Source organism: Sorex araneus, chromosome 3, assembly GCF_027595985.1.
Source record: "Sorex araneus isolate mSorAra2 chromosome 3, mSorAra2.pri, whole genome shotgun sequence".
NCBI classification, from domain to species: Eukaryota; Metazoa; Chordata; class Mammalia; order Eulipotyphla; family Soricidae; genus Sorex; species Sorex araneus.
Window position 1 is genome coordinate 13,042,660 of NC_073304.1, and position 19,972 is coordinate 13,062,631.

The 19,972-nt window shown below is 45.4% G+C and overlaps 1 protein-coding gene across 4 annotated transcripts in view; it reads left to right on the forward strand.

The window, feature by feature from the left end:
* KCNK10 (potassium two pore domain channel subfamily K member 10) overlaps positions 1-19,972 on the forward strand; it is a 173,788-nt gene that overhangs the window by 78,633 nt on the left and 75,183 nt on the right. For all 4 annotated transcript variants that reach the window (XM_055132987.1, XM_055132989.1, XM_004610244.2 and 1 more), the window contains exon 2: positions 2,343-2,677. In XM_055132987.1, coding sequence (XP_054988962.1) covers positions 2,343-2,677 — 335 coding nt within the window. The remainder of the gene's footprint in view (positions 1-2,342; positions 2,678-19,972) is intronic.

A 19,972-nucleotide genomic window follows, 5' to 3' on the forward strand; every position in this document is an offset into this window, starting at 1 on the left:
CACTGGGCTGAAATCCAGGGCACTGGCAGGGCTGTTTCCTTCTGGAAGTTCTAGAAGAGGAACACTGACTTGCCCTGCCAGCTTCTAGACCCTGAGGGCCTCCCTCGGCTTGTGGCAGCATCCCTCTTTCTCGAACCCATCCCTGTCCTCCTTTAGAGGGGCATCTGTGAGGATCCTAAACGACTCAAGATCATTCTGGACCATCTCCAAGATCCTAAATCATATTTGCAAACGTGGTTCTCTATGTAAAGCAGCTTTCAGAGGTCCCGGGTTTGGGATGTAGATGTGGCAGAGGTCCATCCCCTGCTGATGCCAGGGAGCAGGGGAAGAGGGAGAGAGGTACATTTAGAAAATGCCCTGACCCTCAGACTTAGGGCCAGGAGGTTGGCGGAATGGGAAGCAGAGAGGCCACTTAGGAGGATCGGGATTGGTTTCATTTGCTGAAACGGTCCAGTGGGCCTTGATGAGGCTGGTGGCATCGGGGCAGGGGTGGGGGTGGGGGTTGAGAAGGGCAAGGGATTGGGCTAAAGGGAGGAAGGGCTGCACAAACCCGAGAGTCAGAAAAAGCTGCAAGGAAGCAAGAAAGCTGCACTAGAGGACGGTCACTTCCGCAGAAGGCCACACAGGCATGAAGGGAGGGAAGGGTCAGCAAGAACATGGGGATCTGGGCTGCCAACTCTTCAGTCTTCCTGAGGTTCCAGAGGGTTCTGTGCTCATGCACGTCCGAAGGATTTGCAGCGGCTGACTGATTTTATGTCTAGAAGAATCTGCAATAAAAGGCTGATGCTGTTCAGCATGGGGTCCTGAGGGCCACGCTGATTTTGAGATTCCAGGATGCAAGCAGGTCTCTGGCGAGGTGGTTGGCGTTTGGAACAAAGAGTGGCATTCCTGCGCTTTTATTTACCTCATTTCCCAGGGCAGGAACTGAACGGTGTGGCTCTCAGATGTGTGAGAGTGTTTGCCCTACTTAGGTCACTGGGTTTGTCAGCTCCTAATACCTTATTTACTCAACAGCCAGACTGCTCTGTGCCACAGCCCCTGAAAGGACCTCGAATAATAAAGGGAGTCCAGCATTGCAGTGAAACGGCCGCTCGCTGCTGGGCCAGGCACTTCTGAAGCACCCAGCGGGCTATGCAACGCTCTCCCCTAAACTTTCTCTGCCTTTGCAAAACAGCCTCCAGCTTGACATATTTATTTCCTAGGTATTGGAAATAAAAGAAAAGAGAAGGCAATTTTTTTAAATTGGAAGAAAGAGGAGAAAATTTGTTTTACCAATAGATTAGAGATTGTGTGGAAGTCCATTGAGAGATCAGTTTAGACTGCTTTATTAGACTATTCCATCCCCCACCCCCAGGAGGCCAAGCTTATTAGCATACAGCACCATTTATGTTCTTGTCCCTTCCCTTGTTTTATTTTGGTACCTTTTTCCTTCACCAGGAGGAAAGTTCTCACACTCAAATTCCCCCAGAAGCAACATGAGGATAGTGGTAAAGGGTCTTTGTACTTTGGTTGTGCCGGAAAGGCAGATGCTTTGTTGTACACCAAAAACACTCTTAAACACTACTGTAATGATGTCACCTCGACAATAAAATTAAAAATTAAAGAAAATACCAGCATCTTAGCATTTATGATTATGTTATTGTTAGCTCATCCTTTTCCATTTATTAACATTTGATCCTCATTATAGTCTTAAAAAAAGATATTAAACACCGTTATGTGTAATAAGGTAACTGCAGCTCCGAGTCATATTTAATTCTCGGATACTATGCATAAAAAAAATTCAAATGTATGTTATACAGTTTGAGCTTGTGTCCTAAAAGCAACTTTCCAAGTGCCTGGATGCTCGTTTCTATTCTGCTCTGGGTATCCCTATGCTCCTGGTCCTTGGACCAAGTAACTAGGTATCAAGTTACCGCCTCTTTCTTCTTCTCCAAGTTGAACAGATTTGCGGTTTTTCAAACAGGGGGATTTGTGGTATATCTTATGCATTGCTTCAAGAGCGAAGCTAAGGAAGGTGATGAAGTAGAATGAACAGAGACGTAGTTCTCAAATTCAGAATGCAGATGATAAAAAATATACGCATTTCAAACTCCGTTAATGTTTCCCACCACTCTCTCTAACCTGGGCTCCTGGCGCTTGTGTTTCTGAGAGCTCAAACATTGCACCTAGCAACTGATCACATTCCCCCACCGCAGGCTGGGTGGACCATGTTTAATCCAGCCATCTGAAAGCTGGCTGGGGAAAGACATCTGTGCTTTGTGGCAGAGCAGTTTTGTGTTTTGTATTTATAAACAAACTCTCTCTCTCTCTCTCTTCCCCCTCTCCCCCACCCTCTTTCCCAGTGGCCGTTCCTGCCGCCGCGCCCCCGGTGTGTCAGCCCAAGGGCACCACTAACGGCCACTACCCGGCCCCACGCCTCTCCATCTCCTCCCGAGCCACGGTGGTAGCCAGAATGGAAGGCACCTCCCAGGGGGGCCTGCAGACCGTCATGAAGTGGAAGACAGTGGTCGCCATCTTTGTGGTGGTGGTCGTCTACCTCGTCACGGGTGGTCTCGTCTTCCGGGCCTTGGAGCAGCCCTTCGAGAGCAGCCAGAAGAATACCATTGCCTTGGAGAAGGCAGAATTCCTGCGGGATCACGTCTGTGTGAGTCCCCAGGAGCTGGAGACTCTGATCCAGGTGAGGGAGCTGCGGTGTACGGTAGTCAACCTGGAGCGTTCTGTGGGCAACGGGGACAGCATCCCCTGGGTCTCTGCCTGGCTCCTTGAGTTCAGTCTTGAGTTGGGATGATCTGGAGGTTCAGGGAGACCCTCTCCCAGGACCTCAAAGGAGTCAGAGACTGAAGTATGTAAGGACCTGGGGAAGAGGAGACGCTTGGGCCGGGACCCAGATGCAGAAATAGGCTGTGTTCTGTGTTACCTGCTTTGGGATGTGGTGGGTGCAGGTAAACAGGCAAAAGGAATGTGACAGTTCAGATCCAAGACCACCCAGGTTGATGGGTTAATTTTCTGCTTCTAAAGTCTGTATGAGAGGCTGGGGAAAGAGAGTGTCTTGGAAACAAGGGAGAGAAAGGATTTTATTTTATTTCTTGGGGGGAGAACCAAACCCCTCTCTCCTGCATGCAGGGCATGTTCTTTGCCACCGAACCGCATTCCTGGCCCCCAAACAAAGGCTTTGACATCAGCAGCGATGTAGCGACCTGCTTCTTGTCTGTCATAGTGGAGCTGAGCGAAAGGCACAAGATGAGGGATGAAGAGCCTGTTGGGGACTTGGGGACCTGGTTGGGTGAATTTATGGGGAAACATTACATATTTCATAAAATTATGAATTTATGGGGATTTCTGTTTTTGAATGTCTACTATGTTTCAGGCACTGGGCAAAGACCCTTTCAGAATGTGGGTGTTTCTGTTTGCTTTTGCACCATATCCGGAGATGCTCAGGGCTTACTCCTGGCTCTATACTCAGGGCTTACTCCTGACTTTGTGCTTGGGGCGCCATATATGATGCCAGGGATAGAGCCTCGGTTGAGTGTGTGCAAGGCCAGAGCTTTCCTCACTGTGCTGTCCCTCTGGCCCTCACAATGTGGGAATTAAGGAGAAGTGGGCAGTGACTCTGGGCTCAACCCAGGGAACTGAGGCAGGAGGCAGAGGTGGGTGGGCTTGGCAGGGGTAAATTGAGAAGGGCTTTGAGACAGAGTCTCCTAAGATGGCATAACGGGACAATATGAAATTGGTAATTTGGGAAGCTGACTAAAGGTGAAGAGAGCTGAGTCCCAGGAGAAGGGAAGGGGAAGGAGCTGGGTGCTCGTTTGGAGGGAGATGAAGGAGGATAGAGAAATTTGTAGCTGAATTTTGATATCCTGTGCCAGATAATATAAACCAAGAAGAGTCAGTCCTGGTGGGTAGTGATGACACTTACAGAAGCAAGGGAGGTCTCATCTTGCTGGTGTTTCTAAAGGTTGGAAGGCAGAGGGGTGGGAAGATGGTTTGCACAGCCCCTCTGGTTCTGGAGCTAGCTTAATTCTGATGGCTACTCTGGTCTAGTAGTTTGAAGACTCATGGGACTGGGCTGACACCTCTCTCTCTCTCTCTCTCTCTCTCTCTCTCTCTCTCTCTCTCTCTCTCTCTCTCTCCAACCACAAATCTTGGGGATGGGAATTCTGAGGGTTCTGCCATCTACTGCCTTCACAGTAGTTGTATTCCTTTAAATTAGTTTTGATAACCTGTCTTGACTCATATAAATGGGCTTGCAAAATTTTTTTGGTTTGGGGGCCACACCTAGTGGTGCTCAGGACTTACTCCTGGCTCTGTGCTCAGGATTCACTCCTTGCTTGGGGGTCAGCTGGGGTGCCAGGGATTGAATTCATGTTGACTATATGCAAAGCAAGTGCCCTACTCTTTGTATTATCTCTCCGGCTCTTGAGATGCACATTTTACATCTGGGAATAAATGCATAATGGTTCCATACCTATGTCCCACAACTTTTATTACAATGTACAATTTTAGAACGCAAGATTTTAGGACAGTGTATTTGTGTTACCCTCTCCTGATTTGTCTTTTTCCTCTTCTCTTTCATTAGAAAATGCTAATGATATATGACAATGTGTGCCAGATTTTAGGCCGTAGAAAGCCAACAGACAATGAAGAAGACCACTGTGGAGTGGTTTTAAGTAAGAATAGATTTACATTTACTGTCGTGATATCTGGAACGATGCTTCTATTTACAGTTCACAGAAAACCCTAAAAGATGGTCTGAATTGATTTGAGCTTGGATGTTCCTTCCTTAGAGAGTGCAATCTGGAGGAAACAGGTCTAATTTATTGTCTTTGTATCCATGCATAGCCCATTCATGGGTTTGCATCAAATTACTGCCCAATAGAGAAAGGTAATTGAACTGAAATATCAAACTAAATCTATAATGTTAGGTGATAAGGTAGTTAAGCTGTTCATGCCTTTGTTCATTATTAATAATTTATTTACCAATTATGCCTCGATCTCATTTTTTATGAGAAAACACAGTTCAGAATAAAGGACAGAATGCCTGAGTACACAGATTCGAATCCTAGGGCTGCCACTAGGATTCGTTCCCTGTTTTCCTCAAAGGTTTCTTTATAAAGGTGAGTGAGTGTGTGTGTATTTGCCCTTAGATAATTTATATACTGATTATAAAGGCTACCCCTAATTTGGGGCCCTATTACAAGACAGACACCTTATACTCATTATCATGTTAAAATTTTCAGCTATTCTCAAAGTGGACATCATTATGCCCCCCATTTTACTGGTGAGTAAATTCATGCTAAGAGAAGCTGAGTCATATTCCAACTAGAAAAATGAGCTGAGATTCAAAGTGAAGTCTTTGGACTCTGCTGAGCCCCATTCATGACCTGCATCCCCTTAATGAGGATCTTGCTTTATTGTAACTTGCCACTTAGACATATACTTTATGTAGAATGCTTTCCAGAATTTCACTGGCCCCAAAACTCTGGTGTTCCTTTCTTGCTCCCATATAGGAACTTCTGTATTTCTTTGCCTTGTACCATTATTTGTCCAGGACACAGGCTACTTTAAGATATCCATTTACCATGATTAAAGGATTTATACCTGTGCTTATCTCACAAGATGGGTTCAGCAGGTTTAAATGCCGACCTGTTTCTATCAAGACAAATGTTTTGTTCGTGATAGACAGCACGTTTTGCCGTTCAGTTCATTGAGCCCTTGACAGAGTGAAAGGGTTCACACTTATGGGGCAGAGGGATGTTGTCTCACTTTTTCTTTCTTTCTTTCTTTCTTTCTTTCTTTCTTTCTTTCTTTCTTTCTTTCTTTCTTTCTTTCTTTCTTTCTTTCTTTCTTTCTTTCTTTCTTTCTTTCTTTCTTTCTTTCTTTCTTTCTCTCTTTCTTTCTCTCTTTATTTCTACACACCTGGTGATGCACAGGGGTTACTCCTGGCTCTGCACTCAGGAATTACTCCTGGCGGTGCTCAGGGGGCCATATGGGATGCTGGGAATTGAACCTGGGTCGGCCACGTGCAAGGCAAATGCCCTACCCGCTGTGCTATTGCTCCAGCTCCTCATTTTTGTTTCTTTTTCCTTTTTTAAAAAAATCGAATCACTGTGAGATACAGTTGCAAAGATTTCATGTTTGAGTTTCAGTCATACAATGATCAAATACCCATCCCTCCACCAGTGCACAATTTTCCACCACCAATGTTCTCAGTACCCCCTCCACCATCCACCCCTCACTCTGCCTCTATGGCAGATAATTTCCCTCTTACTCTCTCTCTACTTTTGGGCATTATGGTTTTCAGTACAGATACTGAGAGGCCATCATGTTTAGTCCTTTATCTACTTTCAGCACACATCTCCCATCCTGAGTGACCCTTCCAATCATCATTGACTTAGTGATCCCTTTTTTATCCCAGCAGCCTTTTCCCTCAGCTCATGAGGCAGGCTTCCAACCATGGAGCAATCCTCCTGGCCCCTGTCTCTCTATCCTCGGGTGTCATATTATGTTATTTCATATTCCACAAATGTGTTGTTTCAGTTTATACCTCTGAGCACCACTGTCAATAGTGCTCATTAGAAACACAGTAAAGGACCAGAGAGATAGTACAGCAAGTAGGGCACTTGCTTTGTATGTGGCTGACCCTGGTTTTATCTTCACTATCAAGAGTGATCTCTGAGCACAGAGCCATGAGTGAATCTGAGCACAGCCAAGTGCAGCCCCCAAATCAAACCCCCATTCCACTAAATTAAGAAGTACAGGGTTTGGGTATTTGGTGTGGTGTGCTCTAAATGGGAGAAAGGAGTATTATTGTAACCTCCCCAAGACTGGAAAGGTGTCTTCTATGATAACATTATTTTTGTTATTTCTCTATTAATTATTTCTTTTGGTGGTGCTAGGGATCCAACCCAGGTCTTCTGCATGTACGGCATGTATATTGTCAAAAAGTCACATTACTGGAACCTATGGTAAAAAAGTGACAGTGTTATTTGGTAATGTTGGGACTCTGGGGTGAATTGAATGATCATCAGAAAATGAAAGATATAACTCATATTATTAAGAACAAAAACAAAGTATCCAAAGCAACATAACCCCCTCGAAATGTCTATCTTGATAGCTTAGAAGAGCTATAGCCAAGGGGAGGGCTTTCCAATGGATTAACCCCCTTTATGGCCTTACTATGCTGCCTGCAAGAGGCTGTCTCTGAAAGGCGAGGAAGGATAGATTTCTGATATGTAGGAGACCATCTCATCTCTCTCATCCGTCCATCCATCCATCCATCCATCCATCCATCCATCCATCCATCCATCCATCTGTTCTTTAAATTGTTATTATATGGGCTTTGAACTCTGATTGGAAGGTGGCAAGTGATCATAGAGGTGTTCTTGTTGCTGCTTTGTCTCTCACAGAATTATTCAAGAATTTAGAGTTTCAAGTAGTGGTTCTTAATGGGGAGGGATTTGTCCACCAGGGACATGTCAATGTGCAGAGATCTCCCTGGTTATTGAAACGAAGGGGTAGGCTGAGGCCAGGGATGCTGGTGACTGTCCTACAGTATACCACGTGCTCCCACCCTCCATCACTAAGAAGGATCAAGTCCGGAGGTTCCCAAACTTACTTGGCCTACTTCTCCCTTTTACAGAACTAAATATCACTCAGTGCCTTTACCGTGGAAATCTACTGTCTAAAAGTGAATGAACAGAAAGCACCACTAATTATACTCCTCCCAATTCCCCCCTTTCCACTTGCACTCCAGACTATCACCATGACCCTAGATGGTAGATAGTTCCAATGTCTCCCCCCACTTCATGGGTGTGCTCTATCACTCACATAGGAAACACTGATCTAGTTTAACATGTCATTAGAGGAAGGGACTCTGGGGGCCAGAGCGATAGCACAGCGGGTAGGGCATTTGCCTTGCACGTGATTGACTGGGTTCAATCCCTAGCCTCCCATATGGTCCCCTAGGAACCACCAGGAATAACTCTTGAGTGCAGAGCCAGGAGTAACCCCTGAGCATAACTGGGTGTGACCAAAAAAGAAAAAGAAAAAAGAAGGGACTGTGGAGGAAGAGGCAGATGCATCAGTGATGTACGTGGAATCTGAAGAGCTAGTGGAATGGTGTCAAAGATGGAACCCCAGTGGGAAAAGCACAGAACTTTAATCTCCTTTGGTCCCTACAACTCTTCTCCCAGGATGTTCTTTGGTGATCCTTTACAAGTGAGGGAACTGAGGCAGAGGAAGTGGCTTTACAAGCTCCACGTCACCTGGATATTAGGAGGATCTGTGTCCCCCCCCCCCCCACTCCCAACTCTGATTGCATGTCACCAGCCTACCTTGGAAGAGACAGGTGGACAGTGGGAGGTCAAAGGCAAGGGCCCTCTGGTGGCATGTGTACTCCATTGGAGGCACTGCCAGGGGTCCCAGAGGCTGAGCTGAGAGCTGGAAGATATGAAGAGATTTGAGGGACTGGAGAGGGATGGGGCTGGTTTGAGGAAGCCCAGAGAATGGGGAGGGGCAAGTCCTGAAAGAGAAGAAGCAAGACAGAAAGATTTTCTTGGAGAAATGGGGATTTGAGGGAATGTTGACCAATTGGTAGAACTGTCGCAACCACTAGATGCTAAGCAATAGCAAAGGGGTTGGATTAAGTGAGAATTCAACAAAATTAACCTGAACACGACACATTTCCGATGGGTGGCCTCTCAGTTTCCCCTCTGTCCAGTGGAGATTGTGGTCATAGCGTCTGCCTGCTGGAGTGCCCTAAGCATGAAGTGGAAACCCTAGCTGTTGTCATTGGTAGGGAAATGAGGAACAAATGAGACCAGAAAGCCCCTACTATGTGCATCCTGGGATTCTGCTAAAGGAAACAGGATGAAAGCTTTCTTTCTGCTTTTTTTTTTTCCTCTTTGGGTCACACCCAGCAATGCACAGGGGTTATTCCTGGCTCATGAACTCAGAAATTACTCCTGGAGGTGCTTGGAACCATATGGGATGCTGGGAATCAAACCTGGTTTGGCCGCATGCAAGGCAAATGCCCTACTTCCTGTGCTATTGATCCATCCCCTGAAAGCTTTCTTAACTTTTCTTTTGTGTATGTTCCAGTGTATAGTGGCTGTGGGGGTGGGGTTTGCACCACAGCTAGAAGTGCTCAGGAGCTGCTTAGTCCCCCAAGGGGACTGTGCAGTGCCATGATCTAACCAGGCCTCCTGCACACAGAACATTCCCCAAGCAGTTTGAACCATCTCCCGACCCCCTTTTACTAACCTTGCTAATTGATGGATGTTGACTTTCTTCTACTGGGAAGTCCCCTTACAGTTGGTGCCCCCTCACCCCCAGTGCCAAGTGGGGAGCTGATGACACGGTGTTGTGTTTTTACCGCATGGCTTCACGAAAGCGAGGTGGCAGTTTGATTCCATTTTGATGAGCTATCCAGGCCACCTGGATCATCATCCTTATCCCGAGCTTTGCAGGGACACGCAACCTCATATTTATCATATAAACTCTGGGGCTGGCGCCAGCAAGCTTGGCTCCCTGGCGTTGCTCACCTATGTTTTTTCATTGTCAATTCAGCCTCCTGCCCGCGCTTCACCTGGGAGAAGGGACCAAGAATTACTTCCATAATGCCAGCTACCTGCCAGGCAGTCCCTGAGGCCTTTACCTCACCCTTTCCTTCTAATATTCCTAGTGAGAGACACTGTCCCTCATTTTAAGAGAGGGAGGAGTCTGTCTTCAGTGGCATAAGGGACCAAGTTGACCTGACTCTAACACTCTGCCCCTTCCCCAACCTGCCCTTTCCTTTGAAAACATACAGCACCGTAGCACTGTCATTCCGTTGTTCATCTATTTCCTCGAGCGGGCACCAGTAATGTCTCATTGTGAGACTTATTGTTACTGTTTTTGGCATATCGGATATGCCACGGGTAGCTTGCCAGGCTCTGCCGTGCAGGCGGGATACTCACTGTAGCTTGCCAGGGTCTCTGAGATGGAAGGATGAATCAAACCTGGGTCGGCTGCATGCAAGGCAAACGCTCTACCCACTGTGCTATCGCTCCAGTTGAAAACATAAATGATGTTTAAAGCCTCCCATCAGATAGCCCAAATTTGCCAAATACTTTCTGTACTATACTGTCTCTCTGTCCAGACAAGTATATTCTCTACCAGTAAGTTCAAGGCATTGCAGTGGATACGCAGTTGAACTTGCATTGGAACCCGGGGAAGCCAGGCTCCGGGACCCCTCTGTTTAATCATTGTCCAAGGCTGTTCACTGAGTCCTTGATGAATATACCTGCATTGCCATAGAACCAGGGTTTGAGACGTATTTCAGGCACCCTCAGAAAGCTCAAGCAGCCTCCAAGAAGCAGGTGTCCAGGACAATGGGGGTGACCCTTGATTCAAGGTGTCTTCTGTGCCTGATGCTCTTTCCCTCCAGCTCCCATCCCAAGGAGGGGAGCTCAGTTTTTCCTCACTCGATGCTGTGGGACAAGCCACTTAGCCCACGCTTGGCTCTGCATTGGAGCCTGTGGAGGACACGGATCCATCCATCTCTAGAATCTCTCCCCTGAGACCATGTGGGAGGGGGGCCTGCCGATGAGTGGAACAGGGAGACTTCCCTCGGAGCTGTTGTAATCATGAATAATAGCTGCCACTTACTGGTGCTTTACTTTCCTCTAGATAGCCATTCTATACACTTTCATCCTTCAGCTCTTTTAACCCCTGCAATATGTCTGCAGATAGGTCCTGTCTTCATTCCATTTTTATAGATGAGCAAGTTACTTCTTTTCTATTTGGTTTTGTGGCCACTGCAACACTCAGGGATTGCTCCCACCTCTGTGTTGGGGCCCGGGATAGAACCAGGGCTGGACGCATGCAAAGCAAACACTTTAACCCCTGTACTGTCTCTCTGGTCCAGACAAGTATATTCTAACCAGTAGTCACTGGTTCAAGGCCTCACAGTGGATAGGTAGTTGAACTTGCAATAGAACCCGGGGAAGCCAGACTCCGGGACCCCTATGTATAGCCGTTGTGCAAGGCTGCTCATTGTGTCCTTGATGAATATACCTGCTTTACCATAGGATTTTCCCTTATTTTCTCCAAGGACAGTACTGGAGGGAGTAAGAGAAATTATTTGGGAAACTTGGGCTATCTGATGGGAAGCTTTTGTATCCCCAATGTCATTTATATTTTCAAAGAAGGTAGGGGCAGGTTGGAGAAGGGGTAGGGTGTTAGAGTCAGGTCAACTTGGTCCCTTATACCACTGAAGACAAGCTCTTCCTTCTGTTAAAGTGAGGGGACAGTGCCTCTCACTTGGAATGTTAGGAGAGGGTGAGGTAAAGGCCTCATGGACTCCCTGGCAGGTAGCTGGCATTACGGGAATAATTCTTGATACCTTCTTCTCCCAGGTGAAGCATGGGCAAGAGGCTCAATTGGCAATGAAAAACATAGTTGCTGTGTTTGCACTTCTTTGGTAAAGAATGAATCGAATGATCTTTTGAAGTCATCAGACTTAAAGTCATGGATGTGTCCATGAACTTGATCTGAAAGTCATTCCATCCTAAGTACTACTATTATTTTTTTGGCGGCAGGGGTTGTGGGGGGTTACACCTGGCTCTGCTCAGGACTTGCTTCTGACTCTGTACTTAAGGATTCCTGGTGTAGTTTGGGGGTGTTGGGGATCAAACTTGGGTTGGTCTTGTGCAAAGCAAGTGCCTTACCCACTGTACTATCTCTCCAGCCCCTAAGAACTTCTTTATCTTCGATGCAGTCACATGCCATGAGGACTTATTTCCCCGGTAGCAGACAAGTGCTATAGAAACTTTTTGTCCTGACTTGTCCCGAGAAAACAATCCAACACTCAGCTCCTAGAATTTCCAAAGAACAAAACCATGATTCAGCTTCTCTGACTCAGCAGGAACACCCTGACTCATGGGAAGCAACCGCTGTCTCCATCCGGAATTGCTGTGTTTTTCCAGGTTGTGAAGTCTTAGCTATGTAATACCCAGAAAGTCTTCTCTGAAACCCTAAAGTGGCTGATTGTGGCTTCCTCTGGGTAATAGTTGTGTTTCTGGAGGGTGAGGATGTTTGGGGAGTGGGTCTAATATTCAGGGAAGATCTGGACTTTTCCACCTAGAAGTTGCACAAGCAAGGATTTTTCTCTTATGGGAGAGCATCCCCGGGGAAGCTTGGGGTGATCTCCTGAGAGTGAGCAAGTTACCTCACTGCCTTGAAGGCTGACCCCACCCCCATCCCTGCCGAGACTTACTACAGTGCTGGCCCTAGAATGTTTCTTTTTAAAAATTGTTATATATATATATATATATATATATATTGCTTTTTGGGTCACACTCCTGGCGATGCTTGGGGGACCATCTGGAATGCTGGGAATCCAACCCAGGTCTGCTGAGTGCAAGGCAAATGCCCTACTTGCTCCAGCCCCCTATTTATTAATTTTTATTAAAAACATCGTGAGTTACAAAGTTGTTCATTCTACAGTTGTTTCAAGCATTTAGTGTTCCAACACCACCAGTGTGACCTTCCCCCCACTAATATTCCCAGCCCCAGAATGTTTCTTACCCTAAAAACAGGACCTTCTAGTCAGGTAGTTACTTCGATGAAAACCTGATGCTTTTATTCCAGGTCTGGACTGGGTCTGGAATCTTCCTAGATTCCATCTGATCCTACTAGGTCACCCTTTTCTTCCTCAGTTGGGTCACTTTTTTCTGGTACCTGTACCACGGCTCCTGCTTTTCACTTTCTGATCTCAGGGACTTTTGTCCTCTGCTAATTGGCTCAGTCCTTTGGTGCCAGGCGGTGCTTGATGACTGTAGTTCTGTGGCATTCATCAGGCGCTAACAACATGCAGCTTCCCAGGCGAGGCGGCTTCCTGAGCCTCAGAGTCTAGGTCACCTGCTTCTGATTCATGAGCTCGCTAGCTCTCACCATGAGCTAGTGAAAAAGTGGATGTGGAATCTGGATCTCTCTGACTCCCAAGACCTGGCTCTCGTTTTCTGTTGCTTCAGTAAATCCTCACTGACTTTAGTGACAACATTGTAAGATGTAACAGTGATCACAAATTGACTTTTACTCATCTAAGTTTTCATAATTCCACTTGCCTTTGTGTTGTAACAAGTAATAGGAAGTAATTTTGTGCCTGCAAGGGGGCAGACTGGGGCGGTGGGTGAGAACTGAGAACATTGGTGGAAGGAAGGTCATTCTGGTGATGGGATTGCTGTTGCGACGTTTGAGGCCTGAAACAACATGAAGGAGACCACCTTGACTTAAGAGGGCAGAGTTGAATGAAGACATGTTCATCCTGACCAAGAGGAAATCCACTGAACTGGAGTGTTGGTGGAGGTGCGAGTCAATGTTTCTTTCCCTCCTGGGCTCCGTAAAGCTCCCTTCTCATAAAGCTCCCTTCTCATTTAGCCCCAGGATTGATGCAATGTACAGAGAACATCCAGGCCAAGACCGAGCTTTGGACCATTTCAGGAATGGTGACTCATTTCGTGCTTTTTGGGACTGACCCCCTCAGTACTCTGGTCCAGGAGGATTTAATTTAAGATAAAAGCAGCTGCTTGAAAGGGTTGGGTACTATGTGCTGGTCCAGGGCACGACGGACCTTTGAGGTTGTCATGGTGACCGAAGCTGCTCTTTTGCAGATAAGGGAGAGTCTGCAACAGCCTACCCTTTCCCTCCAGAAGCAGAAGATGTTGGTTCATTTGCATGAAGCCCAAGCATTTCCCAAGGCTGTGTCATTTACCATCTCTTTGTTTAGCCTTCACTCACTCGGGGTCACTCAACACATTTATTAATTGCTTGCTCTGTGCCAGACCCCCTGCAAAGTCTTGGGGGCTGTAAATGCAAGACTATTCCTGCATTAAAGTCTGTGTTCAGGATGACCAAAATCTTTGGTTTCCTGAGTACTTAGTAATAACTTGTCTTTCTTTCTCAGAGTCTCCTCGTTTGAGAGACAATATATCGTCACTCTCCCCATATGTAAAGAGATACACTTTATGCATATAATTGCACAGATAAGTGTGAGTGAAACCAGGAAGAATGCAGCAGATTAGAGTGGGCCGGAGCTACAGGAATGTGGGCAGGAGCGCTTAGATGGTAGAATGGGGCTACCCGGCTGAGGTTGTGAATTTTGGGCTCAAGAGTGAAAAAATGCTTGGGATAATGAGGACCTGGAGAAGAGATGATATTATGGCTGGTGGTCAGTTAGCAAAGGAAGTTGTGCAGGCAGGGACCAAGCTACCGAGTCTGATGTTAGATTTTATCCTATTAGCACTATGCGGTAATGGTTATGTCTCAAGCAGTAGGGAGATAGAATTTGACCACTTTATTATCATCGTGGTCGCTCGTATAAACCCAAAGGGTGTTGGGGATAGTTCTGAATTGATCTTCCATCCTCCCGCCAAGTACGATACTCTCATAGGTGCTTTGCTATGGATTTATTTTTTCTTTTAGTTTCTTTATTATTTTGTTTTGCGGAACACCTGGAGGTGTTCAGGGGCCATTCCTAGCTTTCTGCTCAGAAGTGACCCCTGGCGGTGCTTGGTGGATTGTATATGGTGCTAGGAATCAAATCCAGGGTTGGACCCATGCAAGGCAAGCACCTTACCTTCTGTGCTATCACTCTGGCACTTGCCTTGAATTCTGAACTGATTCATTCTTAGAGATACTGACACTCAAGTACTAGGGTGAGTCTTCTGGACCTAACTCCTTAGTCCATGGCATAAAATACCTACCTTTGTCTTTATACTATTTAGGTTGTGAAACGACCATCATTCTTTTCTCTCTTTCCTTGCCATGACTGTTTGTCTTTTGAGTTTGAGTTTGTGTGTCTTCTATCAGTTAATCCCTTATGTCTGGCATCACAACTGATATGGTTTGCAGAATGAATGGTGCGATTTCTGTACTTTTTCAGACCAAGAATTCTTCCTTTAGAACCTTTACAGAAGCAAAGCAGAAAGTACATGGCTGTGCAATAGAAGTTCTTTCCTTTTTGCTCTGGTTGTCAAAAGTACTGCCCTCAAAAAAATCTTTCTGTCTTCTTGATGCATGAAAAGGTTTTCCTAGTGACTCTAGCTCCCAGAGCTTGGTATATTTAGGACCCAAAAAGCTATATAGAAAGCATGGCACTTGAGACTTTCATGTAAGAGCTTGTGGAAATCCTAGAGTGAATTTAAGTGCAGAGTCATATAGACCTCCTTCTCTCCCCCGTGACTCTTTTTGTTTTCTTTTTGGATCATACCTGGCGATGCACCAGAGTTACTCTTAGCTCTGCACTCAGGAATTACTCCTGGAGATTCTTGGGGGACCATATGGGTTGCTGGTAATTAAACCTGGGTTGGCCGCATACAAGGTAAGTGCCCTACCTCCTGTGTTATTGCTCCAGCCCTTCCCCTCTTACTCTTGGTGAGTGCTGGTTCAGGTTCCTTGTGTCCAAGGACACAGCTCCTGCAGCTCAGCAGGACATCATCCTTTCTCAGGGCCCAGGAAAGTGATCACACAGGACCAATATTCAATGCATGTAAAATGGAGCTTGCCATTCCTAGATTGTCACCGCAGATCTCCATTTTCTTCTTATTATTAATATTTTGATTAAATCCCTGAGACTGTTGAGTCCATCACTATTTATAAAAGGAAATCTAAAGCTTTTAAACCAGAAATTAAAGAGCTAATGGAAATTGGCATGCCACTGGGGAAATGAATTTGCGGATGAGAATTCAATGTTCCTAAAGAAAACTCCCATACTGAAAAAACCAAAACAAAAAAAAAACACCCCAAAGATGCAACAACAACAACAACAACAACACACACACACACACTTTACCACTTGAGGCTGGGTCAGTGGAGTTCATTTAAAATCTTAACACAGGAGCTATTATTTAGGTCTACAGTTCAGAGCAGTTTATCAATATCTGCTGAGAACGTTTTGTTCCCTTCCTTCTTAGTGGAAATGGCCAGAAGAGATGGGAAGCTTTCTGATGCAGTTTAACTGTATTGAGTAAGTGAGAGTTTAACCCTTCACTCTTTGAAAAACAAGAACTGGAAGTACAAATTCCTCTTCTCTATAGTATCGCTTCTTAGGTGAAAGAAGGGGACATAACAGATAAACTTTGGAGATATGTTGGCAAGTTACAGGAGATGGAAGAAGGCTAGTGTTAAACGAACTGACTTGTGGTATTAGACATTCTTTGTAGCACCAGGAGTCAAACCCAGAACCTCACATGTGCCAAGGCAACTAAAATTCCACTGCTGAGATATGTCCCTGATCCCTGAAAAAATGAGCTGTCAGTCATGTTCTGCCACTCCGCACTACAACTGTGGACAAGTGACTTCTGTTTTTGTTTGTCTCATTTGTAAAATGAGAATGAGAGTAAGATTTATGATTGAATTAAATTAAGAATAAAATCTGGAAGCTTTTTTTTGAGTGTTGAATGAGATAAGAGGGCAGATTGCTTGTCACTGTGATTATGTTGATGTGTATTCAAGAACTGTCTTGATAGTCCCTGGGATGCTCCACTTTCCTCCCTGCCCCCTCGTCAAAATATACATTTGAAAGGGGTGACATTCATAGGTGCTGACACGTTTTCTAAGGGGCCACAGGAAGTGAATCTCAGTTTGGAGTTAGTATTAAGCACTCAGGAGCCAGCCGGAGTCCAAGTAAACAGCTCCAATAGAAAGAAAAGGGCAGAAGCATCTTTTTTTCATGATGTTATGAATCATCTATCGAATTCCTGGCTCTTTCCAATGCACTGACAAAGGAATGAATTGGAATCTTTGACATAGCTCACACTGCAATGAATCAGAATTCCGGTAGCTGGTTTTGTAATCCAGTAGAAATTCATATGCCTCTTTATGCTCCCCGGCCCCTGGCACAAAAATTGGAGCAAGTCATCTTTGATAGGTGTAATCTCAAGTGTGGAGAGAGTGAGGCAGGAATTGAACATTCTCCTCAGTACCAGGCATGTTTCAACATTGCTTGGCAAATTTGTTATTCATTCTTAGGGGCAGAGTCCAGACTGAGATGAAAGGGAGACAGTTAGTTAGTCTGAATGTTTATTGATCTTTCCAGAACTATATACATGCATCTCTAATTCCTTAGCAAACCTGGTTATTTCCTCATAGTTTATAAAATAGAAGGGCATTGGCTATAGAGTCAGAGAGTAAGAGAGCTATGTCTGGTTTCATAGGACAATATTCAGATATATTAGTTATGACTGACTGCCCAAACACTAATAGATTTATTTTATTAAAATTATTATTATTCTAATTATTATTGAAATTATTTTAATAATATTTAAAAATTGATGACTGAATCACTGTGAGATACAGTTACAAAGCTGTTCATGGTTGGGTTTCAGTCATACAGTGTTCCAACACCCATCCCTCCACCAGTGTAAATTTCTCATCACCAGTGTCCCCAGTTTCCCTCCCACCATAATCCTCCACAACCCCCCGCCTGCCTTTATTGCAGGCACTTTTCTTCTTTCTCTCTCTCTCTCCTTTTGAGCACTATGGTTTGCAATGCAGGTACTGAGAGGTTATTGTGTATGTCTCTTTACCTACTTTCAGCATGCAGTTATTATCCAGAGCGGTCATTTTCACTATCATTGTCACTGTGGTCCCTTCTTGATCTCAACTCTTTTCTCCCTCAGCACTTGAGGCAGGCTTCTAACTGTGGACCAATAACTCCTGGCCCTTATTTCTACTATCTTTGGGTATTAATCTCATACTATGCTTTTATTACGTTCCACAAATGAGCACAGTCATTCTATGTCTGTCCCTCTCCTTCTGACTCATTTCACGCAGCATGATATTCTTCACGTCTATTCAGTTATAAGCGAATTTCATGCCTTCATTTTTCCTAGCGGTTGCGTAGTATTCCATTGTGTAGATGTACCATAGTTTCTTTAACCAGTAGTGAATTTATTTTAGAACCCCCTGCCACCCTGCCCACTCAGCAACTGACCTGTGGCTACTAGAAAAGCTGTTTAGGTACCTGGAAATATGGTTCAGTGCACCTTCTCCTCTCTCTTATTCCTTGCACCCGTTCACTTCCCTATCCATCCTGCCAGTGGCCTTAACTCAGATTCATAACTAGGATGTAAAGTTCTGATAACAACCTGCTGCCTGCCCTCCCTGCCCTCCCCCTCCCATGGAAACCTGAGGAAAGGTTAATATTTGCTCATAACTGAATACTTAGGTTAGCAGGAAAATAAACACCATCACAATATTCACCATGCACTGAAGGGCCATTCTCTTTGCCTCTTTTATGGTCTGGTCAGATTTTTGTGAGTGTTTATTTGCAGAATACGCTGAGGTCATGTGACAGTCCACCCCAAGCATCACCCCTACCTTGGCTCCCCTGGCCAGAGGAGATGAAGGCACCATCACTCCCCAACCCCATCCCATTCTATTCACCCCTCACCTCCTGTGGACATATAAGTGATCCAGCTTGGGGTTGGGGGGGAGGTGGGGGAAGCCTGTTATTCCCAGAGGTGGGAAATTGGGCCTGAGGGTCTCTGTGATGGAAAGAAAGCTCACAGTGGGTGGAGAGAAGCTGTTCTCCAGTTTCAGGGTAACTGGCTCCCACTGAGAATTCCCATGGCACCTCCTTATTAGCTTTGCCATGTAGTAGGTATGTGACCCTGGGCAAGGGTCTCTCATGGTTCCCCAGAGACAGTAGACATGTCATGTCCCAGGGACACTAGGAGAGTTAACTGAGGTAATCTGTATGTTAGTCAGTGCTGAGCAGCATTCTTGTTGTTAGGAATTCTCTAATATATAAAATAACAAGGCACACCCCTGAAACTCATGTGCACATTCAAACATTCTGGCAATAGCTTTGTGAGGAAGGGCTTCTCCATGATGAGAAAACGGAGACTCAGAGGTGTAGGATATCTTACACAGGTTGTGTTGCATGAAGTGATTGATCAATTGGTCGGAGGCATGGAGATAAGACACTCAGAGGAATGTAAAGAGCACGGAGGGCCAAGGCTTGGTCTGACTCAAAGCAAAGAGCAACTGCCAGAGGCCTCCTTTTATTCTAATTTTTATCAGTTACATCCTAATGATGTCATCAAGAGAAAGACTCACTACCAAGAGTACAAACAGTTACAGAATAAGCATTCACCAAAGGAACATCAGAGTATACATTGTCTTGTCAACGCTATGTTGTCAAAGCTATGTTGTTATGATTAAAAACGTCGGAGGAAGATACGGAACTGGACACGTAGGCTTTACAGATTACGTCTCCCACATTCTTGTGGTTGGTTACACTTAGGGCAAAGAGAAGGCTCAGACTGATACTCGAAGGTCAAACCAGATTAAGGATGTGTAAGAGAGAGGGAAACTGCTGCCTTGTACTGCCAAGCTAGTGTATGACAAGGTGGGTGTATGAGAGCATGCTGCACTCCTCCAGGTCATCAGACTCACAAGTTTTTAGCTTGCACACTCAGTGTGAAGTGGGGCCTCGGTTCTGCTTCCGGCTTGCAAGGCAGCATCCGAGGCTCATCCTAATGTCCTGGTTTATCACCAACAGTTGAGCATTTTCCACTTCATTCTAGAACCTTCTCTGCTACAAAAGTAATAATAATTGAGCTACTTATCATATTCTCTGCATCTCTGTACTGAATTGTGGGACTCAGTCACAGAAGTGTCTGGCCAGATCTCTTCCTGTCATTGAAGTATGATAATGTGGCTTTGTACCTGGATATAACATTACCACCTGATGTCCTAGCCACAGAAAATTCACTTCTGCGACTGTGAAATACTTAGATGTCATTCCTTTTTAAAAAAATGATTTTTAAAAATTGTGTTTTCATGTTTTACTGTTACGATGCGCCTGCTCCACACCCACTGCTGGAGTACCACTGTTTCTCTGCCACCATCCATCCCTGGGCCCTTCTCACCTGCTTGCCTACCCCCCTTTTGGCAGCCTCAGTTCTTAGTTCTGTTGGTAATGCCT